The sequence below is a fragment of the Astyanax mexicanus genome, chromosome 12, assembly GCF_023375975.1.
Source record: "Astyanax mexicanus isolate ESR-SI-001 chromosome 12, AstMex3_surface, whole genome shotgun sequence".
In the NCBI taxonomy this organism is placed as follows: domain Eukaryota; kingdom Metazoa; phylum Chordata; class Actinopteri; order Characiformes; family Acestrorhamphidae; genus Astyanax; species Astyanax mexicanus.
In genome coordinates, this window is record NC_064419.1 from 43913534 (window position 1) to 43937640 (window position 24107).

Here is a 24107-nt window from a genome sequence, read left to right on the forward strand (position 1 = left end):
TCTCTCTCTTTATCTGTCTGTCTCATTTTCTGTCTCTTTCTCCCTCTATCTTTCTGTCTCTTGCTCTTTCTATCTATATTCTATTTTCTGTCCTGTGTCTCTGCTGTCTTTCTTTCACTTTCACCACCTGTCTGTCTGTGTCTCTCTCTGTCTCTCTCTATATGTACCTCTCTTTATCTTATGAAGTTTCCTGTCCCTTCTTCCCTTCTATTTCTCTATGTATCTGTCTATATCTGACTTTCTTTCTCTTCCTCTACCCCTCTCTCTCTCTCTCTCTCTCTCTCTTTCTCTGATCTGATTTGGCATTGTCTTCTATGATGTTTTAAACTATAGAATGTGCACGGTGATGGTGCATTAGTGTGTGTTGTGCTTATAGAACATGGAGTGGATACAGTGAGATACTGCAGCAGTGCTGCTGGAGTTTTTAAACACTGTGTTTAATCATCACTCACTGTCCTCCACTCTATTACACACTCCTACCTACAGCTAAAACACCTTGTAGATAAAGTAAAGTCAACAGTGTTGGTCATCCTCTAGTCCTTTACTATTCTTAGTGCAGCAGTGATACTGAGATGTTTAGGAACTCCACTCCTGCTGCTGCCCAAATAATAAAAGCTGCTTTGTGGTGGTCTATCCTGTGGAGTTTTAAGTATCGAAGAACAGGGTGAAAGAAGAAGAATAATACAGTATGCACAAAAACAGAAGGGCTGAGAAAAACTGTACATGTCCTGTGAGTGAGCTCAGAGTGAATAAGTGAGGGCCAGTGTGAGGTCAGTCTTTTCTGTCTCTCTTCATTCATATGCAATCCTGCAAAATTGCTTTCGCTTGTTACAGTTCCTCAAAAGGCTGTGTGAGATCCACAAGTATGCAAATAAAATAACTTTCTAAGTATTGCTTACATGTTGGGCAACAATCGTTCCTGGAAAAGACCTCAGCGAGCAAGAAATAAAGAAAGGCGCTTTAGACTAACATGTTTAGAGAACCTGAAGGAATGCTTCCATAACGTCTTACGTTGCAACCACTTCATTGATTTCACATAAGGCATGAAATCGACAGAAATAGCAATTTCAGCCAGAATTCCCAAGTTGACGATTGAGCAAGGCTTACTGTACCTGAGGGCAGTTCATGGATGCTGAATCAGCCCAGACCATGACCATTACTTACAGAAAAATAGCATTTTTTGCTTTTATTTGATTTCAGACAGAATACAACTAAGATATTTCATGTTTTATTTGCTCAGTTTAATTTCATTTAATAATATACATCCTTTTTTTGCATTTCAAGTATGCAACACAATCCTGAACAAGCTGGGATGGTAAAGTAACAATATAGTAACTCTGTATTGTAGTTGAGAAGTGGGCGGAGCTTCTGGACCTGGTGAACATCATAAGGCTTGTGTTGTGTACAGTAGTAAAGTTGTAAGTGGTATTAGTGAATATAGTAACTCTGTATTGTAGTAGAGAAGTGGGCGGAGCTTCTGGACCTGGTGAACATCATAAGGCTTGTGTTGTGTACAGTAGTAAAGTGGTAAGCGGTTTTAGTGAATATAGTAACTCTGTATTGTAGTAGAGAAGTGGGCGGAGCTTCTCGGTGAACATAAGGTTTTATCAGCTGCTGTTGAATGAGGAATAATGGATCTTGTTGCAGAACGTCTAAAGAATCAGAGATCATCATTGGTTCTTATTAGTAGCCCTAAATTACCTGTTCCAACTGATTTTGGAATGCATTGCAGCTCTAAAATGCAGGAAAGGATGTATATTAATAATTAAAATTAATTTGCGGAGATAAAACATAAAATATATTGAAGTTATACTGTATGCAATCAAATAAAAGCGAAAAAAGTACTTTTATTTTCTGTGGTGTACCAACTTTTTGTTATTTGGGATTGTATAATGAGGTTCCTGGGCAGCAGAACTCTAATTAGTTGGGTCATTGTTGAAATATTATTTTAAGTGGACAGTTTAATTTTCAGTCAGTGTCCTCCTCTGACTGTGTGTGTGAGTGTGTGTGCGTGTCTGTCTGTGTGTGTGTGTGTGTGTGTCTCCCTGCTCATCCCTACGCAGGGTAAATCACTGGAGTCATGCATTCTTTACTCAGTCATGCTTAACCATGTCTGATCTCTCTCTCTCTCTCTCTCTCTCTCTCTCTCTCTCTCTCTCTCTCTCTCACACACACACACACAGTGTAAATGACAGGGGATACTGTGTTTTAACGGTATGTTGTTATAGTCCCGTGGATAATGATTTACTGCAGCAGTAAAAACCTGCTCTCCCACCATCATGTGCAAAACCAGAGTGGTGTTTGTATGTGTGTGTGTGTGTGTGTGTGGGCAGGTGTGTGTGTGTGTGCTTGATTCAATGCATCACTCTTTCAATATTATCTAATTAACTGCAAATCACACAGCTTAGATATGGGACCAACTCTCCAAACCATCACTGATTGGTGGAAACTTCACACTAGACCTCAAGCAGTTTGGACTGTGTGTCTCTCCACTCTTCCTCCAGACTCTGCTCTCTTGATTTCCTTTAAATGAAATGTAAAATTTACTGATGATCAGTGATGGTTTGGAGAGACATGTCATCTGCTGGTGTTGATCCACTGTGTTTTATTATCAAGTCTAAAGTCAGTGCAGTTTTGTTTTCCCACAAAATCTTACAGCACTTCATGCTTCTTCCCTCTGCTACTGACAACTTTTATGAGGATGCGGATTTCATTTTCCAGCAGGACTTGGCACACTGCCCACACTGTAGCCAAAAGTACCAATCAGTCTTATATAATATTCAAATTTTCTGAGAAACTGATTTTTTTGGGTTTTCATTGGCTGTAAACCATAAAATCATCAACAATAAAAGAAATAAACGCTTAAAATAGATCACTCTGTGTGTGTAAAACATCTATATAAAATATAAGTTTCACATTTTTAACAGAATTACTGAAATAAAGTAACTTTTCAATTATATTAATTTTTTTTTGAGATGCATAGGACATTTTATTAGTTTTTTTTTTATAGCTTCCCAACCTTTTCTGGTTTGAGGTTGTAAAAAAGATGCGGCTTGTGCTGTTGTATCTCAGGGCGAACGAGACACAGCAGTTGTTAACAGGAATGTTAGAGATAAAGCTGATCGAGGGAACGAGAGAGCGAGAGTCGGACAGAGATGGAGTGTGTGTGTGTGTGTGTGTGTGTGTGTATGTATTAGCTGTGTGTGTGTATTAGGTGTGTGTGTGTATCGGCCCTATAGTTTGTGCCATGCCGTTAACGGGGGCGTTAGGAGAACAGTAAACAAACGGTGGGCAGTGATGGAACGGGACATCCATAACAGGAGTGGAAACTGGCGGGAGAGAAAGAGAGAAAGAGAGAGAGAGAGAGAGAGAGAGTAAGAGAAAGAGAGAGAGAGTCAGCATTTGGTGTTGCTATCTCTCAGGCCTGAGTTAGATTAGTGAAGATAGTCACACAAAGTCGTGCTGAGTTTCTAAACACAAAACAATAAAATCAGCAGCAGAATCATTGTTCCCCTAAATATTGATCTTTTTATGCCTGAAAATGCTATTTTTTGTCCTCAAATAAGCCGCTTAAACTCATCAAATTAGCATTAGATTAAATTGAATTACAGTTATTAAAACATCTCAATCACATTAACATAATATCATCGTTATTATAAGCAATGTACTGTAATAAAATCATATCGTGAGATATCCTGTGATTCCCACCCATACTTTACACATGCATTTCTGGACAAGCTGAGAGTTACAGGCTACAGAGCCAACACTGACCGTGAAAGAGGCATGTGGACTATGTGGCCATAGAGTAATTGTCCAAACATTTTTTTAACCCCTACCTGGTACAGAATACTGTAAATCGCCAGGTGTAAGTTTTTTATATGCTTTTTATATGCTTTACTTTTACATATGAAATAAAATGAAGCATTCAGCATCACTCAGTATCAGTTAATTCAGTTTAATACCCCACAAACAAATCTGTTTAGCGATAGCGAGAGATTCTCCACTACCAGATCAGGAGAATCTCTCGCTATCTTTAAGAAACTCCTGAAGACAGAGCTCTTCAAAGAGCACTTACTCTCTTAACACCTCTAACTAACTACTTTCTACTACCAGATCAGGAGAATCTCTCGCTATCTTTAATAAACTCCTGAAGACAGAGCTCTTCAAAGAGCTCTTACTCTCCTAACACCTCTAACAAACTACCTTCCACTACCAGATCAGGAGAATCTCTCACTATCTTTAATAAACTCCTGAAGACAGAGCTCTTCAAAGAGCACTTACTCTCTTAACACCTCTAACACACTAACTACTTCTAACCTCATTTCCTTCTTCCTCTCCTTCACTCCTCTATCCTATTATTCCCCTTTGTCCTCCTTTTATCCCTATCCAAAGATGTTTTACCTTTAAACTTATTTTACATTGTACTTGACTATTGTGAGTCGCTTTGGACAAAAGCGTCTGCCAAATGTAATGTAATGTAATGTAATGTAATGTAATGTAATGTAATGTAATGTTTTCCAGGTGAACAAGACTAGAATAGTAGATTTAGTTGAGGAAATTTAGCGTAAGAATTTTTGTGTAATTTTAAGGGTTGATTTAAATATTTTTAGAATTACTAATTCCCTAGAGCTTATTCTGACGTGTGTAATAATGAAATCACATTCAGAGAGTCAATGACTGTATTTAAGCATTAATAGCGCAACATCTCTCAAAAAAATTAAGCCCCACACATATCTAGAATCTCTGTTGGATGGCTGCAGTTTGCTGTGTATCTCTTTTTTCTTCCTTTAAAAATGTCTCTGCATCTTTGGTTTGTCTCAATAGTGAACAGAGTAAACAGAGCTGAGCTCTATAATTTGGTGGAAATATAAAAGCAGAGGTGGAAAAAGTACTGAAAAATTGTAAGTAAAAGTACCTTTACTTTGCTAAAATTCTACTCAAGTAAAGTAAAAGTACCCATCTAAAAATCTACTCGAGTAAAAGTAAAAAGTACTCAATTTAAAATGTACTTTGAGAAAAAGTTACTTAGTTACTTTTAATTATTTTATGTAAAAAAGTAAAAAAAAATCATAAATTAAATTGTTTTAATTAACTATTATTCCACATAATAATTTGGACCTTACAGGCAGTATTTGTTCAGATCACCCCATAAAACAAGTGGAATAGGTTTCTATGATCCATTTTTCTTTTCTTTTCTTTACTATTAAAAATCTATGGTAATACAGGTGACTATAAACTGTAATTTTATAGTTTTACAGTTCAGTATTATTTTTTAACTTGCCATTGCTGTGATTTAACTGCTATTTTACATTGTTTAATGATAAAAATACTTACACCACATGCTTTCACAGGTTTGATGTGGAAGTTTTGAAAGCTGACAGCTCTGTCCGGTGGGGCAGGCACATTTTGTATTGCATGAGGACGTTACTGCCTCGTTATTCCATGCGCAAGCATCCGTTCCAATTTTTTTTTTTTATTCAGACAATAGTTTTTTTCCCCCAGTATTTTTTTTTTACTCAGTAATTGGGAGTTTTCCAATGTAGCAAAGTAAATTACTTGTGTCAAAATGTAGTTGAGTAAAAGTAAAATTAATCTTTTTTAAAAACTACTTTAAAAATGACAAATTACTCATAAAATCTACTCAATTACAGTAACTTGAGTAAATGTAATTCATTACTCTGTGTAAAAGATTTGGTGATAAAATACATAAACTGAACTTTTACTGTTGGGTCATTACACTTACTGGACAAACTGGAGTGGAACTCCAGTGGAAAAATATTTTAGGCTACACTGTAAACTCAATGAAGGCAGACTGAGACACTTGAATAGGCGAGTCTGGCTCCTGCTCTGGTCTCTACTTTGCAATTGAACAACATAGTGGACATTTTTGGCTTCATTTCTATAGAATAGAATGGAATGGAACTCATGGAATGGAAGTCTATGCTTTTATGCAGTCATCCAGACCAGTTTGAGCCTACAGAAAGGCTACAGTAGCTCTGATAACCAGTGACTAGACATTTTGAGAGCAAAATGAGGCATTGTGATAGTATGTATTGAATAATATTATATAACATGTTTATAATATCCAAAATTGATGCAGTTGAATTGCAATATTTTGATCACTGTACCATAATGCCTAGAGCAGCACTTTTATACATCCACTCTTTAAAATATTTCGAAACGTACTGCTCCAGCTCCTGCAGTAGTGCAGTTAGAACAGCATGCAGGTATTCTGGCTTTTCAGTGCCAGTACTTTTTTTCACCCAGAACCTGATGTGCACGTCCAAATAAATCTTACAGTAACACCACTGGCAAACCTTGGAGAGCCCAGTCAGGACCTTCTGTCTTCTCACCCACAGCCAACCTTACCTCTCTATTATCCACAGCCTTTCCAGAGGAGCTAGAGTGGGATTTAAGCCTTATATTGATCGGAATTTCTATGGAACATTAGGATAATTGTAATATACAGCTCTGGAAAAAAAAATCACTTAAGTTTCTAAATCAGTTTCTCTGATTTTGCTATTTATAAATTTATGTTTGAGTAAAATGAACATTGTTGTTTAATTCAATAAACTACGGACAACATTTTTTGCGAAGTGCAAACTAAAAATATTGTAATTTAGAGTATTTTATTTGCAGAAAATTAGAAATGACTGAAACAATAAAAAAGACGCAGAGCTTTCAGACCTCAAATAATGCAAAGAACACAAGTTAATATTCATAAAGAGTTTTAAGAGTTCAGAAATCAATATTTGGTGGAATAACCCTGTTTTTTAATCACAGTTTTTCATGCATCTTGGCATCATGTTCTCCTCCACCAGTCTTACACACTGCTTTTGGATAACGTTATTGGTTTGGTTTGATTATATTCCAGAGGTTTTTAATTTGGTAAAATAAAAAACTCATAATTTTAGAGTGGTTTCTTATTTTTTGTCCAGAGCTGTACGTGATTACACTTTAGTGGGGGGAAATTATACAACTGAAAGGAGGCTCTAGTAATCTGTTGGTGCCTCTAGTCTGGATATAAGATGCTATAAGATTGAGATGTTTGGATATGGAGGTGTACAGGTTCTGTATGGCATCCTGCAGCACATTTACCCATAGATTTTGTTGCTACAGATGAGCCTGTAGATCCTGCTCTACAGTCATAGGTTGAAGCTGAAGCTGGTGTTCCAGCTGCTCCCATACATGCTTGAAGTTATTTAAAACAAAAAGTTATTTAAAAAAAATAAGATAAAATGTCTAATAAATACCCTTTTTGATCCCTTTTTAATCTTTTTAATTCTGTTGCTTAATTTTATAAACTTTCCCTAATTTCCTTTCCAGCCACAATGCATTATTTATTTATATATCTTCTCTAGTCACAAGTATAAAACCTATTAAATGATGTAAGAATAAATTAAAATGACTTTATATTCTAATATTACGTAGCAATTGAAGCTGGACAAAACTTTCAAAGTTTCTAATCAAGATTTAATTCCTTAATAGACCACATAAAGGCAACATAACTGTGCAGAAACTCAACTGTGAACACTGCAACACTCAACAGTAAAGAAAACAGCAACTTACAGCTTACAGCCTACAACGCTGCATACACGCATTTAGCCATTATACTGTATAAATCTTCCCTCAGTAGCTAAAAGAAAGGTACCCTGAGAGGAGCAACTTCACAATGATGGTGAGGGGGGGAGATCACGCCCTTTATGTGTAATAGTGGTGACGGGAACCAATGGGAAGAGAGCGAGACTGACTGATAGTAAAACTCCAGGAGGAGTGGTCTGATATGATGAAAAACCTATGAAATGAAGTACACTCTAAGAAATATAAGTACAGATTTGTACTTAAAAGAGTACAAAGCTTGTCGCTGGGGCTGTACCTTATATTGAGGCACAAAAAAGTACCTTTCAGTGAAAGTCCTTTTTTGTACCCATGGTTTTTGTGGCAGTAAAGATCATAAAGATTATAAACATTATCATCAACTAAATATGGCTCAAAAACTTGATGATACAAAATTGTCTGGCTTTCAAATAAAAAAATGTGCAATTTAAATATATACTGTTCATTAGTACAGTGATGCAGAATACTGAATGTACCCTTTGGCTGGTTAAATGGTACAAATTTGTACTTATTGCTGTTAGAAATGACTTTGTACTTCAAAGGGAACAAATCTGACCCTGTAAAGACCAATATTGTACCTTTGAGGGTACAATTATGAAGAGTGTACCTTCGAGTACAAAAAAGTACTCATGTCGTACCTCTGTTTTTTAGAGTGTAAAACATAATTTATTTGAGTCAAATTATTTATTTAAGTTGTTTTAATAGGGAACAGATTGTAATATATTTAATACAGTTCTGTAGCATGCTTGAATGTGTTTGTACTTTAATGTGTGTGTGTGTCTGTGTGTGTGTGTGTTGCAGGTACATTGGCGCTTTGGGAGCGCGGGTGATTTGTGATAATATCCCTGGCCTGGTGAATAAGCAGAGGCAGCTGTGTCAGAAGCATCCAGATGTGATGCAGTCCATCAGTGAAGGGGGTCAGGAGTGGATCCGCGAGTGCCAGCACCAGTTCAGGCACCACCGCTGGAACTGCAGCACTCTGGACCGAGACCACACCGTGTTCGGGAGAGTCATGCAGCGAAGTGAGTGTCTCTCTGTGTGATCGTGAATGTGAATGTGAACCAGTGCTGGGTATCAGTAATGGAAATAACTTGATGAAAAAATCTCATTTACTCATTTTTTATTCTACATCATACTACAGTTAGTTCCGACCATGCAATGTGATTGGCTGAGAGATATTCTATTAGTGCCGTTATCAGCCGGTAATGCACTGTAACCGAAGCTCTTCATGTATTACTCTGCCACATACAGGTAACCTTGCAACGATGCAGCGCTTACAAACCAAACAGCGCAACTACAAACAGAGCAGCAATGGAACTATTTTAACTCGCGGAGTGTTTATAACCAAACAGATTGTATTTTCTTGTCCTCTTTAACTCAAAATTTTTAAATAAACAGTGATAATGGAACTGTGTTGTAATCTGAAAAATACACTCTAATCTACGGCAGCAGTGCCAATATTACACGTTATAGCTCGTGCCTTGAGTGCATTATTGCTTAATTTTAAATTAATACTGAAGTACTACAATACTCACAAGTGTTAAACAAACCAAAATCTGTTGAGCTGTTAACTTGCGGTTCCTGGGGCTGGTAACTCTAATGAACTTATCCTGTACAGCAGAGGGAACTCTTGATCTTCCTTTCCTGGGCCAGTCCTGATGAGTGCCAGTTTCATCTTAATAATTTTGATGGTTTTTGTGACTGCACCTGAGGATTTTTTAAGAAATCTCTAAAACTTTCGGCTTGACTTCATTTTCTTAAAGTATTTGTTTCTTTACCTAGTTGAATAGTTCTTGTCATAATATGGATTATATTTAATATATATATTTACTAGAAATTGGCCAGCATCAAATCGGGTACAGGTACAGATCACATACAGTGTCTCACAAAACACTGACAAAATGACACTTTCATACAATGAAAAGTACACACTCTCTCATACTGCTCACTGAAAGTGTTAACAAGGCACCTCATGGCAAAGAACTCTCTGAGGATCTTAAAAGAATAATTGTTGCGCTACATGAAGATGACCAAGGCTACAAGAAGATTGCCAACACCCTGAAACTGAGCTGCAGCACAGTGGCCAAGATCATCCAGCGTTTTAAAAGAGCAGGGTGCACTCAGAACAGTCCTCGCGTTGGTCGCCCAACAAAGATAGGCGCAGGAGTGCTGTCAGCATTGCTGCAGAGATTAAAGAGATGGGGGATCAGCTTGTCAGTGCGCAGACCATACATCGCACACTACATCAAATTGGTCAACATGGCTGTGACCCCATAAGGGAGCCTCTTCTTAAGTCTGTACACAAAAGAGCCCTTAAACAGTTTGCTGAAGACTTGATGTCACCAAAGGACATGGATAACTGTAACCATGTCCTATGGTCTGATGAGACCAAGATTAATTTTGTTTGGTTCAGATGGTCTCAATGTGTGCATGTGTGGCGGCAATCAGGTGAGGAGTACAAAGATAAGTGTGTCATGCCTACAATCAAGCATGGTGGTGGGAATGCCATGGTCTGGGGCTGCCTGAGTGCAGCAGGTGTTGGGGAGTTACATATCAGCAGTGTTGGGAAGAGTTCCAGCAGGATAATGACCCCCAAACACACCTCTAATATGACCACTGCTTTATTGAAGAGGTAGAAGGTAAAGGAGATGGACTGGCCGAGCATGTCTCTAAACCTAAACCCAATAGAACATCTTTGGGGCATCCTCAAGCAGAAGATGAAGGAGCGCAAAGTCTCGAATATCGGTGATGTCGAAGCTCCGTGATGTCGTCATGTGTCATGAGTGGAAAAGCCTTCCTGTGGAACCTGTGAAGCTCTGGTAAACTCAATGCCCAGGAGAGTTAAGGCAGTTCTGGAAAATAATGGTGGCCAGACAAAATATTCACACTTCGGGAACTTTTACTAAGGGGTGTACTTACTCACTTTTTTTGCTGGTGGTTTTTAGACATTAATGGCTGTATATTGAGTTATTTTGAGGGAAGAATTATACTTTTCATTGTGTCAAAGTGTCATTTTGTCAGTGTTTCCCATGAAAAGGATAAACTTTAATATCTGCAGAAATGTGAGGGATGTACTCACTTTTGAGATTTTGACACTTTATGTACCGGGAATACATCATAGTAAGCTAATATTACCACTCACAGTGGACAGAGGGTGGAGTGTGCAGTGGGTGGTAATGATTGTAACCGGCTGCACCTGGCTAGAATTGTCCATGCGAACAGACAAGCAAATCCGGCAGAAATTATATCTATATTACACATCTACTACGTTCAATGCAGGAGACCACGCCCACATTTCCAAAAGGTCAGTGCACCGTTCTTTAGCCTAGCAAGGGGAAAAATCACCATATTTTCCTTTTCTGATCTTTTTCAGTTCAGTCAGATTAATGAGTGTGATTGATGGGAAGGAAAACACAGAGACTGGGCTCGGGAGGGTCGCGGGTGTCAGGGAAGGTGGTCTACCTCAGCTGACTTCCACAGAACGGCGGTGGTGGTGGTGTGTGTGTGTGTGTGTGTGTGTGTGGGGGTGAGACTGTGTTGGGGGGGGGGTATCAAACTGCAAGGCTTTAAACAGTTTATCTGAGTGGAGAGGAGCCCATCCCGGAGAGATTAGTCCTGTACTAATATTTAAAAGTAACACTTACGCTCGGCGCTGACTCGCTCTCGCGCCGCTGTCGGTGGCGGACGGGCGAGAGAGGCGGGTGTGTGTGATATTGTTTGGGATTGGGATTCTCTCTCTTAAACAACATGGAGTGTGTGATTATATTTTTGAGTGAGAGAGAGTGAGTGACTGGGCGAGTCGGCATGTGTGTGTGTGTGTGTGTGTGTGTGTGCGTGTGTGTGTTTGTCATCATATCCTCTGATACCCTTTGCTTTATAGAGGGCCGAGCATTGTAGCACTAAAACTAGTGATGGACTGAAATGAGATGTTTTGATCAAAATTGACACTGAACAAAAAATGTGGTTAAAGCTATAATATCGAACACTGCTATTCTATTCATACATTTAGCTATTCACACATCTAGCTAACTCAGTAAAGTAATTTTAGTCATGCATTTACCTCAGCAGTGCAATTTTAGCCACAAATTTACTTTACTAGTGTTATTCTAATTGTGCTTTTATTTAAGCAGTGCAATGTTAATCATGTGTTTACTTCAGCTGTGCAATTCTAGCCATATATTTACCTCAGTAGAATGTTTCTTATCATACGTTTGCAGTACTTCAGCATTGATACTTAATTCATATATAATATTGAATAACAAAAAGAGTTTTTGCAGGTTGACAATAATTTTCCCACATATTTAGGCCACATAGCCTAAACATATTTTTGTCTTGATTTTAAAAACATTTTTGCAGATTGTCAGTCATTTTTCCACTTTTTACTATTAAGTAAATTAGCCACACAGCCTAAAAAATATATTTGGACCAAAGATGGACTGAAATTTTGATTGAAACTGACATTAAGCAAAATAAAAATGTGGTTAAAGGTAAAATAGCAAATAACAAAAAAACAGTTTTTGCAGGTTCAATGAATTTGCCACTTTTTACTACTAAATGAATTAGCCACATAACCTAAATGTATTTTTGACTTGTTTTTAAAAGTAAAAGTACAGTGTAAAAAAAAAAACCTAATCATAGATTTACCTTACTCATGTTTGTCACCATATTCTTTCATACCCTTTGTTTTATAGTGTTATTCTAATTGTGCTTTTACTTAAGCAGTGTAATGTTAATCATGCACTTACCTCAGCTGTGCAATTTTACCTCAGTAGAATATTTCTAATCATAAATTTGCAGTACCTTGGTAGTGCTACTTTATTTACGTGTGTAAAATCTACACGGAAAAGGGAAGCCAAACTTTTGGTAAACCTAAAGATTACAACACTAAAGTTGGCTTAGCTAATGTTACTTTGTGAGTCCTGTACAGCTCTCATATTTTAGCTGGAAATGTTTCTCAGATGTGTGTCCAGGCCAGCTCTCTCCCACACTGCCTGCCGCCACTGCACAGTACATAGCAGCACTTGGAAAGGCATTAAAATGAAAGGGAGTGGAGTGTGGGCCTGCCACTGCTGCTGAAAAAATCCTAATGTTACTGAAAAACACTTCAGTGTGACTATATTTTTATCATTTTTATAATTTTTTTCATAATAAAAATTAAAATAATGCATTAGTTACTACTTATTATGAATTATTCTGTCTTATTTCTGCCATTTTTGGTCAAATATTTTCTTTTGCCAAATATTCAGTGTACTCCTAGCTGGAGCTCCATCATTAACTCTACCCCTATTCTACCCCATCATTAATTCTAACCCTAAATTTATAGTTTTTTTTTTCTGTATTCCAGGCAGCCGGGAGGCAGCTTTCGTGTATGCCATCTCCTCCGCTGGCGTGGTGTACGCCATCACCCGAGCCTGCAGCCAGGGGGAGCTGAAGCCGTGTAACTGCGACCCGCACAAGCTGGGTAAAGCTCGGGACGAGCGAGGCGAGTTCGACTGGGGCGGCTGCAGCGACAACATTAACTACGGGATAAAGTTCGCCAAAGACTTCATAGACGCCAAAGAGCGGACGGTGAAGGACGCACGAGCGCTAGTGAACCTCCATAACAACCGCTGTGGAAGAATGGTGAGCAGTCAGTAGACGCTTTCGAATGGCATCTTCAAAATTCTGTTAGAGGTTAGCAGCTAATGCTAATGCTGCTGCACCCAGCCTTAGTGCTGGAGAAACTTAACTGAAAATCACACTTATACAAAATATTGGAAATCTAATCTTATTGTGATAAACAGAAGCGCTTTACTCACCCAAATAAATGGTTTGGAGGAGAGAAATTTGTATAGATTAACATCCAGCACTCGTTTGACTGTGAAAGAAAATGTTTATTTAACAATTAAAGTTTTGTTTACTTCAGCGCTTCCCCATTAGAAAAAAAAAACATGGAAACTCCCTCACTAGTGTTACTAGTGCACCTTATCATCTGGTGTGCCTTCATTATAGACAGATTTACATTCTAATATAAATATATAATTTAATTTAATTTTTAATGTGAATGTAGCCTTAATAAAATATCAAAATCACTTAAATACAGTGTATTAGAATCTAACCCTTTCTCTCCTGTGTGTTTACTGCAGTCAGTGAAGCGCTTCATGAAGCTGGAGTGTAAGTGTCATGGCGTCAGCGGCTCCTGCACGTTGAGGACTTGCTGGTTGGCGATGTCGGACTTCCGGAAGACTGGAGATTACCTCCGCAAAAAATACAACGGTGCCATCGAGGTCACCGTCAACCAGGACGGAACAGGATTCACCGTGGCTAATAAGGACTTCAGGAACGCCACCAAAAACGACCTGGTGTACTTCGAGAATTCACCCGATTACTGTTTAATGGACAAAGCTGCAGGTAAGAGATGAACACTGATGATGCCTAATCAATAAGTTAATAGAATTAGTGCACACCTGACTATTAACAGTACAAGTCAAAAGTTTGGACACACCTTCTATTACTCAGACTATGAAGGATCATATAAGGAATCATGTTGTAAACTTAAAATACTCTGTGAAGAAGTATTTAGGTGCTCTTATCTGGGGTGCTGTTGTTAATTAAGGTTCCTGAATAACAGAGGAAACCCTTGCTCTTCCTTTCCTGGGACAGTCCTGATGAGAGCCAGTTTTATCATAATGTTTTTGATGTTCATTGCAACTGCATACATTCAAAGATCTTTTCGCATTGACTGACTGAAATGAGGTGTTTTCAGGTAGATTTCTGGCATATTGTTATTTTGGCAATGGAAAACACAGGTGCGCCACTGACTGAATACAACCTAGACAGATTTATGCATTCAGACTTTCATTGCTATTGATTGGTTTATTTCATGTTGCGCCCAAAACAAACCCATGATTAATTAAGAAAAGTAGTACATGCCTTTTACGCATTTTAAGCCGCAGAAGGTGTACTTTTCATGTCGTTATGATAGCAAAGACACACTGACATGCCCTAAGTCGAGCTGCAGGAGCGGGCACTCACTAACCTGAGCTTTTGGAGCTTCTGTCACTAAATGCACTAAAAGCAGTCAAATCCTCACAGCAATGCTTTCTTCCAGAATCTAGTCGAACTTCTTTCCTGGACAGTAGAGACAGTTACTCAAACAAAAAACAGTATAAACTATTATTAATACACTTGATTTTAGAAGAAACAATAAATAAACTGGTATTCAAATACTTTTGTACTTATAGTCCAAATCACAGACATTCTGGTTGACCTGTCAGCAAATATTAGAGAGTAATCCATCTCAGAAAAACATTAACAAAGTAAACATCAGGAATAATCTGTTCCAAGCTATACAAATCCAGCTGTTAGCATCACAGCTAGCTTGATAATCAGGGCTTCATAAAAAGAGTCAAGAGTCCTCAGGATAGATAGTATTAATGAAATTATAAATAATTGCAAGATAATGAAGGTAATCCACGTTTTTTATTTTATTGTTCCTATTTTATTTTATTTAGAAGAAATATAGAAGAAACAATGAATAAACAGGTATACAAATATGTTTGTACTTGTAGACTAAATTACTGAAATTTTTGTTGACCCGTCATGAGAAATCCAGCTCAGAAAAATGTCAGTTGACATTAGGTCTAACCTGTTCCGAGCCTGTAACACTGCCATGGCCGACTGCTGTATCTGGAGTATAGCTGTTAGCATTACAGCTAGCTTGCTAATCAAGGCTTCATAATAAGAGTCAAGAGTTCTCAGTGAATATAGTATTAATGAAAGTATAAATAATTGCAAGATAATGAAGGAAATCCAAATTTTTATTTTATTTGGAGTTATTTGGTCAAATAAATATATATTTATACGATACATATAATTAAGACAAATTTGAGTAGTCTAGGATTTAAACCCAAGTTGGTAGCCATGAGGAGGCCTGTGTATGTGTGTGTGTGTGTATCAGGTGGTGACGTGTGCAGTAGTGTGAGTGCAGGCAGATAGTTAAGCGTCTGCAGTGTGTCAGCGCAGTCGCTGCAGGCAGCAGGGGTCACAGTGTGAGAGTGTCAGGGATTAACGGGGCAGAAACATCATGCTCCACCTCTCCTGACCCCTAAAAAGCTCTAACTGCCCCCAGGGGCGGCGTGGCAGGGGCCTGTGCCGGGGCAGGTGTGAGAATCGGCTTACTGCCGCCAGCCAATCCCACCTGTCTCACTCTCAGCGGCTTTTTCACGCATGCTTTACCCACTTTAGATTAATCAGACTGGCTTTAGGAGAACGCATAGCTCAGTTAAATGGAACGATGGTTGGCAATTAAGCAAGCCAGATATTTTCCAACCATCACTTTTTTTTTGGCTTGGCCACAAAAAAATGAAGTGTAATGGAATGGAGTGCTGCAGACTAGTAGCTCTCCAGCCCAGAGGGTTGTTGAGCCCAGTTGCAAAACAGTTGATTGCAAAGCAGGTAAAGGAAAGAAGAAGAAAGGAAAACAAATGAATAAATAAACACACCACTCCTCATGCAGAATTGAACTCGTGTTGTCAGGGTCACGGTCCAATACTCTACCTCTGCCCCGAGAAGTGATTTAGGACACGACTGGAAAAAAAGTGCCCTGATAAGGTGATAGGGAGCACAAGAACGGGTGAAAAAACAAGAACAGGTGGAAACTAAAGTCATGCAGAGCGCGACAAAAAGAGAGACAGGGGGGGGAACGTAAACAAAAGCTCACCAGCAAAGCATATAGGTCAGATGTTTCATGCTTGTTTCACGCCTGTTGCTGACCCCTGTAATAGAAAATGAATTGCTAACCAGTAGTTTAGATATCATCGCTGTCCAATGAAAAACAGAATGAAGTATCTCCATTTTTGTTGATTTTTAGTTTACTACGTAATTTAAACAGGCAAACTGTCCCTTACACTGTGCACAAAAAATAAACTCTTTTTTACATTGACTCCCATTGAAAGTTTAGAAGGTTTTTTCTCTCTCCTGTAAAGTTGCTTTTTATGGAGATACTTGTTTTTCATTGGACAGTGAGGATATGAGCTTAAGCTAAGTGTAAAAATAGTTAACTGGTGCAGTGGTAGAGGCTTATTCTTTTTGTACAGTATGATGATGCATTTAGGTTTGTGCCTGTGTGAAAACAAACCAAACAGAAGGGGGAAACCATCCAAGTGAACAAACCCATCAACTGATTCGGATCATAGAAGCCGACTACAGGTGTAAAAACTAGTAGTATTGTGTTGCATTACTTTTTTCATGACCCGTAAAAACTAAAGAATGCTGCACTGACCTTAGCTTTTATCATTATTATTGGCCTTAGCATCTCTGAGACTTATCATTTTCAGTGTTTTTTTCACACCAGCACTAATTGGTCCTGTTAAAACGGATTCTGGTTGGTTTGTACCCTGTGGTTTGATGAGCAGGTGGGAAAACAGTAATCGCACTCGGGTGCAGATTAAAACAACCGGGCCGAGACCTGCTAGCAGAGGTGCCAAACAAACTCTGGAGTGGTTCGCTTGTGGTGAGAACGTGATCTGATCTCAATCCGACTCAGTTATTAAACATACTTCTTGTATTTGATCTAAATTGCTGATAAGGCGCAGTTTAATCTGATATATTAGCCAGATAACGCTAATTACCACAGCTAGGAACAAACGCTGTGTCTGCTGCTCCATGCTGTTTACACAGAGTGTGAATATGTGCAGCGTTCACTGCTCACACCCATGCGATTATGTGTTTAAAAGCACAGAGCAGCTTTACACTGATGTACAGATATACAGACTAAAACACAGAATCTTCTTACTATATTTCTTGCTTTCTTGCTCCCATGCCAGAAAAGCTCTGACCAATCAGAGGAGACAATGTGCCCCCATGGTTTATTGGTGCGCATTTTGGTGCGTTTAGGTTTGTGCCTGTGTGAAAACAAACCAAACAGAGGAGAAATGCTCCAAATAAACAAACTCTTCAACTTATCTGGACCATAGAAATCTACTACAGACTACCATCAATGAAACACATTACTGGGAGCAGCACAGGTGTGGTTGATGGCGGTGCTGGTGTGGTGGACGTGGTGGTGGTGGTGAAGCTGATCCGGGATTGTGTTACTGTTGTGAGGGATGGCCGCTGGAGCGTTGGAGCGTGACTCATGTCGGAGTGTGTGTGTGTGTTTGGTCTGGGTGGTGTTTGGTTTGGTTTGGGTTTGTGTATGACTCAGACAGACAGCTTACAGCTCACTGGTTTCAGTGGGTCAGCGCGTCCCCCTCAACTCCACCCCTCCTGCTGGTATTTGCACCCCAAGGATACAACAGGCTCATTTTTCAAAAGCTATTCTCTCCTCCTGCCAACACGGCTCTGGAGCTGACGGGAGTACGGCCGCGGGGCAGAGCGGGAGACGCCGGTGTCACCCAGACTCTTAGAGCTGGAGTCTCGCTGTCCTGAGCCTGGTTAACCCTCACACACCTACAGTGTCCTGAAAAAGTATTGGACCAAAGTATTGGTCCTCAAAAAGTGAGGTCAATCCCATTAATTCTGCTGTAAACTCAAAACAATTGGGTTTAACATTAAAAGATGAATATGAGACAAAAGATCAACATTTTAGCTTTTATATCCAGGTATTTACATCTACAGGGGTTGGACAATGAAAGTGAAACACCTGGAAACATCTGCCCGTGATTTGTGCAGCTGTGGATTTATGTTTTTTGGATACAATCCGGGTTAGCACCCGAACATCCCTTTCAGACAGCTTCCTCTTACAGCGCCCACAGTTAATCCTATTGGATGTGGTTGGTCCTTCTTGGTGGTATGCTGACATTACCCTGGATACCGTGGCTCTTGATACATCACAAAGACTTGCTGTCTTGGTCACAGATGCGCCAGCAAGACGTGCACCAACAATATGTCCTCTTTTGAACTCTGGGATGTCACCCATAATGTTATAGTGTGCATTGCAATATTTTGAGTAAAACTGTGCTGCTCTTAGCCTGCTAATTGAACCTTCACACTCTGCTCTTACTGGTGCAATAATGTGCAATTAATGAAGATTGGACACCAGGCTGCTCCAATTTATCCATAAAACCTCCCACACTAAAATGACTGGTGTTTCAGTTTCATTGTCCAACCCCTGTATATCTTATACACAGTTCAGAAGACAACATCTTTTCCCTGAACGCACCCATTTTTAGTGTAAGCAAAAGTATTGGAACGTGTGACTGTCAGGTGTGTTTTATTGCCCAGGTGTGTGTTGCCCTGGCCTTTTGTAAAGTTTCATATTTGGGTTTTATCTACTTTAACACTAATTACCACAGCAATGAACAAATGCTGTCTCTGCTGCTCCATGCTTTTTACACAGAGCGTGGGTATGTGCAGTGCTCACTGCTCGCAGTTGCGCGACTCCGTTTCCTATGTGTACTTCCAGGGGCGGATTTGGAAATTCTGGGGCCCCAAGCTATTTTTTTTTTTCCGGGGGCCCTGATCAAATGGATTCTTTTGTATAGTAAAATGCAATATTGACTCTGACAACCTAGCTGTATCAGGTACCTCATCCTCGTCAGAGGTTTTATTTCTTGCTGTGCTGGACTTTCTTTTCCTAATTTTCTTTTTTTTATAATATATTTAACGAGTATTACTACTGTATCACTATTATACACCAGGTATATTAGAAATGTACTAAAAATTTATGATAAATATATGTGATCTATTTACATTAGAGTACACATATGCTTCTTGTTCCTGTCTTAGTAGCACACTTCTAGTATACTGTACTTCATTGAGTATAAAATATATTTTAATATACTGTACTATAATTCTTAGCGTGTTACAAATTTACTTTATGTTTTTTTAATGGGTAGTAGTAATTTAATTTACTTCCTAAAAAGTTACATGATACATTGTGCTTTAAGTACTACCGAAACAGTTGTTTTTAACACACTTTGCTAAAAATGTACAAAAAAGTATATTTGGAAATAAGTATTTTAGAAGTATATTAGAGTACATTAAACTAAAAGTTTACTTAGTTTACTTAGTAGTTTACTTAATAGTCTATTTATTTAAAATGCACTATATTGTGCTTTTTAAAAAGTATTGATCAAAATTTACTTTCAAACATTTGATGAAAGCATAATATTAATGTACGTTTAATATAGTAATAACTAACTTAATAATAAGTAACTACAATCTGTTAGACATTTCTCAATATGTTTTAAGTACAGTTTAATACAGTTAATTTTTTTTTTTTTTTTTCACCAGGGGAGTTTCACATTTTAAACTGAATTACTGAAACAGAGTAACTTTTCAATGATATTTAAGTTTGAGATGCACCAGTATATTGTGTATTGCATTATTAAATTTTACTCATCAAAATTGTTCTAACATTTTTTCCATTTCTTTCTTTTTTATTCCCTCCGCCAGGTTCATTGGGCACAGCTGGCCGCATCTGTAACAAGTCGTCCCGAGGGACGGACGGGTGCGAGGTAATGTGCTGTGGGCGGGGCTACGATACGACACGCGTGAAGCGCATCACGAAGTGCGAGTGTAAGTTTAAGTGGTGCTGCGCGGTGGAGTGTAAGGACTGTGAGGAGGCGGTCGACATACACACCTGCAAAGCTCCCAAACGAGCCGAGTGGCTGGACCAGACCTGACGGGGACCCGCCTCCTGAAGATCCTCCTGTGAAACACGGCATTCTGGGATATGAAGTCCATCCCTGGTGACTGCTCTCCCCGATCCCTTTTCCTTGTTGCATGGCTTTATTGTAACTGTGTAACTGTCTCTGTGAAAGCACTACGACTGAATGAACTGCATTTCCCATGAGCGCCTTGCACACTACGCCCGGCGATGAACTGACCTGAGGACAGTGACGTGTAAAAAGAATGAACTGTGATGCAACTGTGAACGTTTCTGATGGTGGATTTATTTTTTTTTTTGTGAATTTGGTAAATTTTCTGTTTTTTGGAGTGATATTTTTATGTTTATGCTGCTTTTTAAAAAAAAAAAAACGACTCTGAGCCTTTCTATAATATCATGGCTAGTAGCAGAATATTCACAGTTATACGTTATTAAAACACGGCTGTGTGCTACGTATCCATCATACACCCAGAAGGTCGTTTTGCTTGAAGTGGATGAAGTGAACATGTGGGAATGGGACACAACAGCATAAAGAGGACACAATATGGCTCTGTATCTCTACTTCATGCTCAGTTTGGATGAAAGGAAGGCCTGAAAGGATTCTACAGAAGCTTCTGGAAGAGGAGGAAGAAGAGATGATGAGTGAAGGAGAGCCTGCACTAAGAACATTAGCTAAAAACAGGAGCAAAAACCATCATTAATATCACTATATATCAGGAAATGCAACATTATACAAGTATAAATGCAAAAAAACCTTGGCTGCGTCCCAATTGCATACTATACTATAATATACTATACACTATACTATTACTAACACTGTAAGGCTATAGCAATAAGGCTACCATACTTATTTTAATAAGTAATCTAATTTGAATAGAAAATTTGGAAATGGCAAAATTCAATGCTTAAAAATAAAATAAAATTTGTACTTAAGTCTGTGTGTCACGAAGTGACCCAGGCAGGGAGACGAGGAGGCGGACACAGGTGCAGGTAAGGGCGATATAAATAAATAATTTATTAAATAAATAACAAAGAAACAAGGAAACAAGCAACAAGTAAACATGTAACAAAGAAACACAAATAACCAATAACAAACTAGAGATAATAATAAAGATAAACAAACAGGGAATATATACAAGGAGCTAAACTAGGAATAGACACAAAGCAGGGGTAATATACAAGGAACTAGGGAACACGGAAATAAACAAGAAACTAGAGATAAACAAAGGACAAGGGCTAAAGCTAAGAAAACGAGGGCTAGGCTAGGAAACACAAGAACGACAAAACAACAGAGGAAGGTGCAAAGACCGACGGAGGACAAGGTGGAAGAGGAGAGCTATTTATAGTACATAAAACACACTAGAATTGGAAACACCTGGGGAAGGGGTGGAGCTACAAATTAGAAACACATGGTGGAAATCTACTGACAGGAGACACAGAGAGGCACAGGTCACGTGGGGAAGACACACAGAGACACGAAACAGGGCTAAGACCTGACACTGTGGCAGTTTTAAGGCCTTTTGGAGATGATTTTAACCCTTTCAGAACTAAAAAAAAAAATAAGAATGCATAAGAATGTAATGTCTCTAATATTCTACTATATATATATATATATATATATATATATATATATATATATATATAAAATATAAATAAATAAAATATATAATAAAAAAATCTATTAAATATTTGGGTGAATTTTTGGATTTTTTGCTTTTGCAATATATATATATATATATATATATATATATATATATATATATAGCAAAAGCAAAAAATACAAAAAAAAAACCCAAATATATAATAGATTTTTTTTAATTGCATTGAAAGCCTGTGTGTAATATTTTATATTTCCTATTGGCCTTTTTTTTTGTAAAGACATAAAAAAATTAGTAAAGAAATAGCGGTTACTTTGAATCAATATTTGAGTATACTCAAATCAACTGACGCTTTAATCTATACTAAATACTGTGTACTACTACACTCAAACATGCTCAAACTAGTTAGTATTAGTAGTTAGTACGCAATTGGGACGCGCTCCAATCAAAACCAGCCATACAGAATGAAAGTACTCGCGTTGTTTGACTGATGGTGTTGCTGTTATCTGGAATTGTGGTATCAGGTGGATGCTGATGCTCTCTTTTGGCTCTTCTGTATAACTTGTGTATACTGCATTGGTATTTTTAAACAGAAGTTCACATAAAAAAATATTGAATACTCATCTCTAATTCTGTGTCCTTCAAATGGATTCTGTTTTCTCTGTGACATTTCTTTTCATTTTTTCTTGTGTTTTATCTTTTGTTTGACAATGTAGATAATAACATATCCTTCATTTCTTCTTATTTCCTATCAAAACAGCCTTTAAGCACAAATGTGTCATTTTTGCATTAGAGGAAAAAAGTGTACTAAGCTACAGAGTCTACATGGCATCCCCTAATCATCCTAATACAGAAACAAATTAATTATTTGTTAATGGGTTACAAACTGGAGATCTGTTACCTTACAGCAATGCTTACCCTGCTTACACAGCCTACCTTGCAGTAGACACAGTTATACCTCCAGAAAAAGACTCTTTCCACAGGGTCACATTAAGGGTCATTAAGAGTGCTCCTGATGTCCCTGTTTTATGTAACGGTGATGATGATTAGCTGGTAGAATGGCCGGTTACGTCCGGATCAGCCTGAGTGATTTCCAGCCTCAGCGGTTTCGGATCGTTTAAGGCTCTGCTAACATGTTGCTGCCATCTGCTCCCGTCCATGAGCCCAAATACTACCCCACCAGAACCGCTGGCACAGGCAGTAATGGCATGATGCAGAACAGGCCATGGTGAATACAGTGCAGCATGTGTAGAGAGAATGACTGCAGAATGCCAGAAGTCATGAGACACCAGTTTAAAAGTGGTTTAGGTGTGAATGCACACACCTGTATAAGTTGTGAGGTGCTATATTGCCAAATATGGGGTGGTAATGATGGGTGCTGGCGGCATCTGTCTAAAATGGTCAGAGAAGAGACTGACAGAAATCACTCACATCCACATTCAATAGAGGAGACCCCGCCCACATATCCCACAAGTCAGTGTAGCAGCCATTTTTCTCACTATAAAGTGCAGCGGATTATACGGCGCGTTATGCAACACTGGTAAGGGTGTGTTGCCATGTTTTCCTTCTAATTCAGCAGGTCTTGCTCCTGGGTAAAAGCTAAGCTAAGTAGACAAAACTGTAATTCCAGACATCCCAAGTTGCAAAAGTTGATTTCAGGGAGGTTTCCCCCGCCCCCCCCCAAAAAAAAAAACTTGCACACACACCAAAGGAAAACGAAACTTTACTTTTATATTAATTAATTTAACTTTTTTATTAAGTTTAGAGTATTCTAAAGGGTGAAATGAGTTTTATCTTTTTTCTATTTGAAAAGCCCTGCCTCTGCTTTCCTTTTCTTTTCTTTTTTTTTGGAAAAAAGCCTTTATTTGTCAAAAATGGACAGTTACAATATCACAAAAAATTGCACAACATCAAAAACATTTCATATCATATTACAATAATTATTAATATTGCCTCCGCCATGATCTGCTCTCTCACTCACAGAAAAAATCCCTGTGCGGGAGGGGGGAAAAACACTGCCCGCCCACACTAAAAACTGATTGGCTGTCTCACAGACTCTTTGCAGAGAACAGGCCAATCAGAACCCTCTCTGTTTTCTCTCTCTCCTTCCCACACGCGATTAGAGAAAAAAAGTCTGTGGCCTGTGTGCGCGTTTGTGTGCAGTGCACTCTGAATTCCGGGAGATTATATGTGACTTGCGGGCATCAGGGAGCCGCTACCGAAATGCGGGAGACTCCCGCAGCTTCAGGGAGACTTGGTTTGTCTGTAATTCTTAAAAAAAACATTTTCAAGTCAAACGA

At 38.6% G+C, this 24107-nt stretch overlaps 1 protein-coding gene across 1 annotated transcript in view; it reads left to right on the forward strand.

The window, feature by feature from the left end:
* The window catches only part of wnt2bb (wingless-type MMTV integration site family, member 2Bb), a 24009-nt gene extending 2866 nt beyond the window's left edge, over window positions 1-21143 (forward strand). Inside the window, exons 2-5 of the mRNA XM_022670270.2 lie at window positions 8419-8639; window positions 12962-13239; window positions 13743-14007; window positions 19996-21143. Of these exons, the coding sequence (XP_022525991.2) occupies window positions 8419-8639; window positions 12962-13239; window positions 13743-14007; window positions 19996-20225 (994 nt within the window). The 3' untranslated portion in view covers window positions 20226-21143. The remainder of the gene's footprint in view (window positions 1-8418; window positions 8640-12961; window positions 13240-13742; window positions 14008-19995) is intronic.
* The last annotated feature ends 2964 nt before the right edge of the window (window positions 21144-24107 follow it).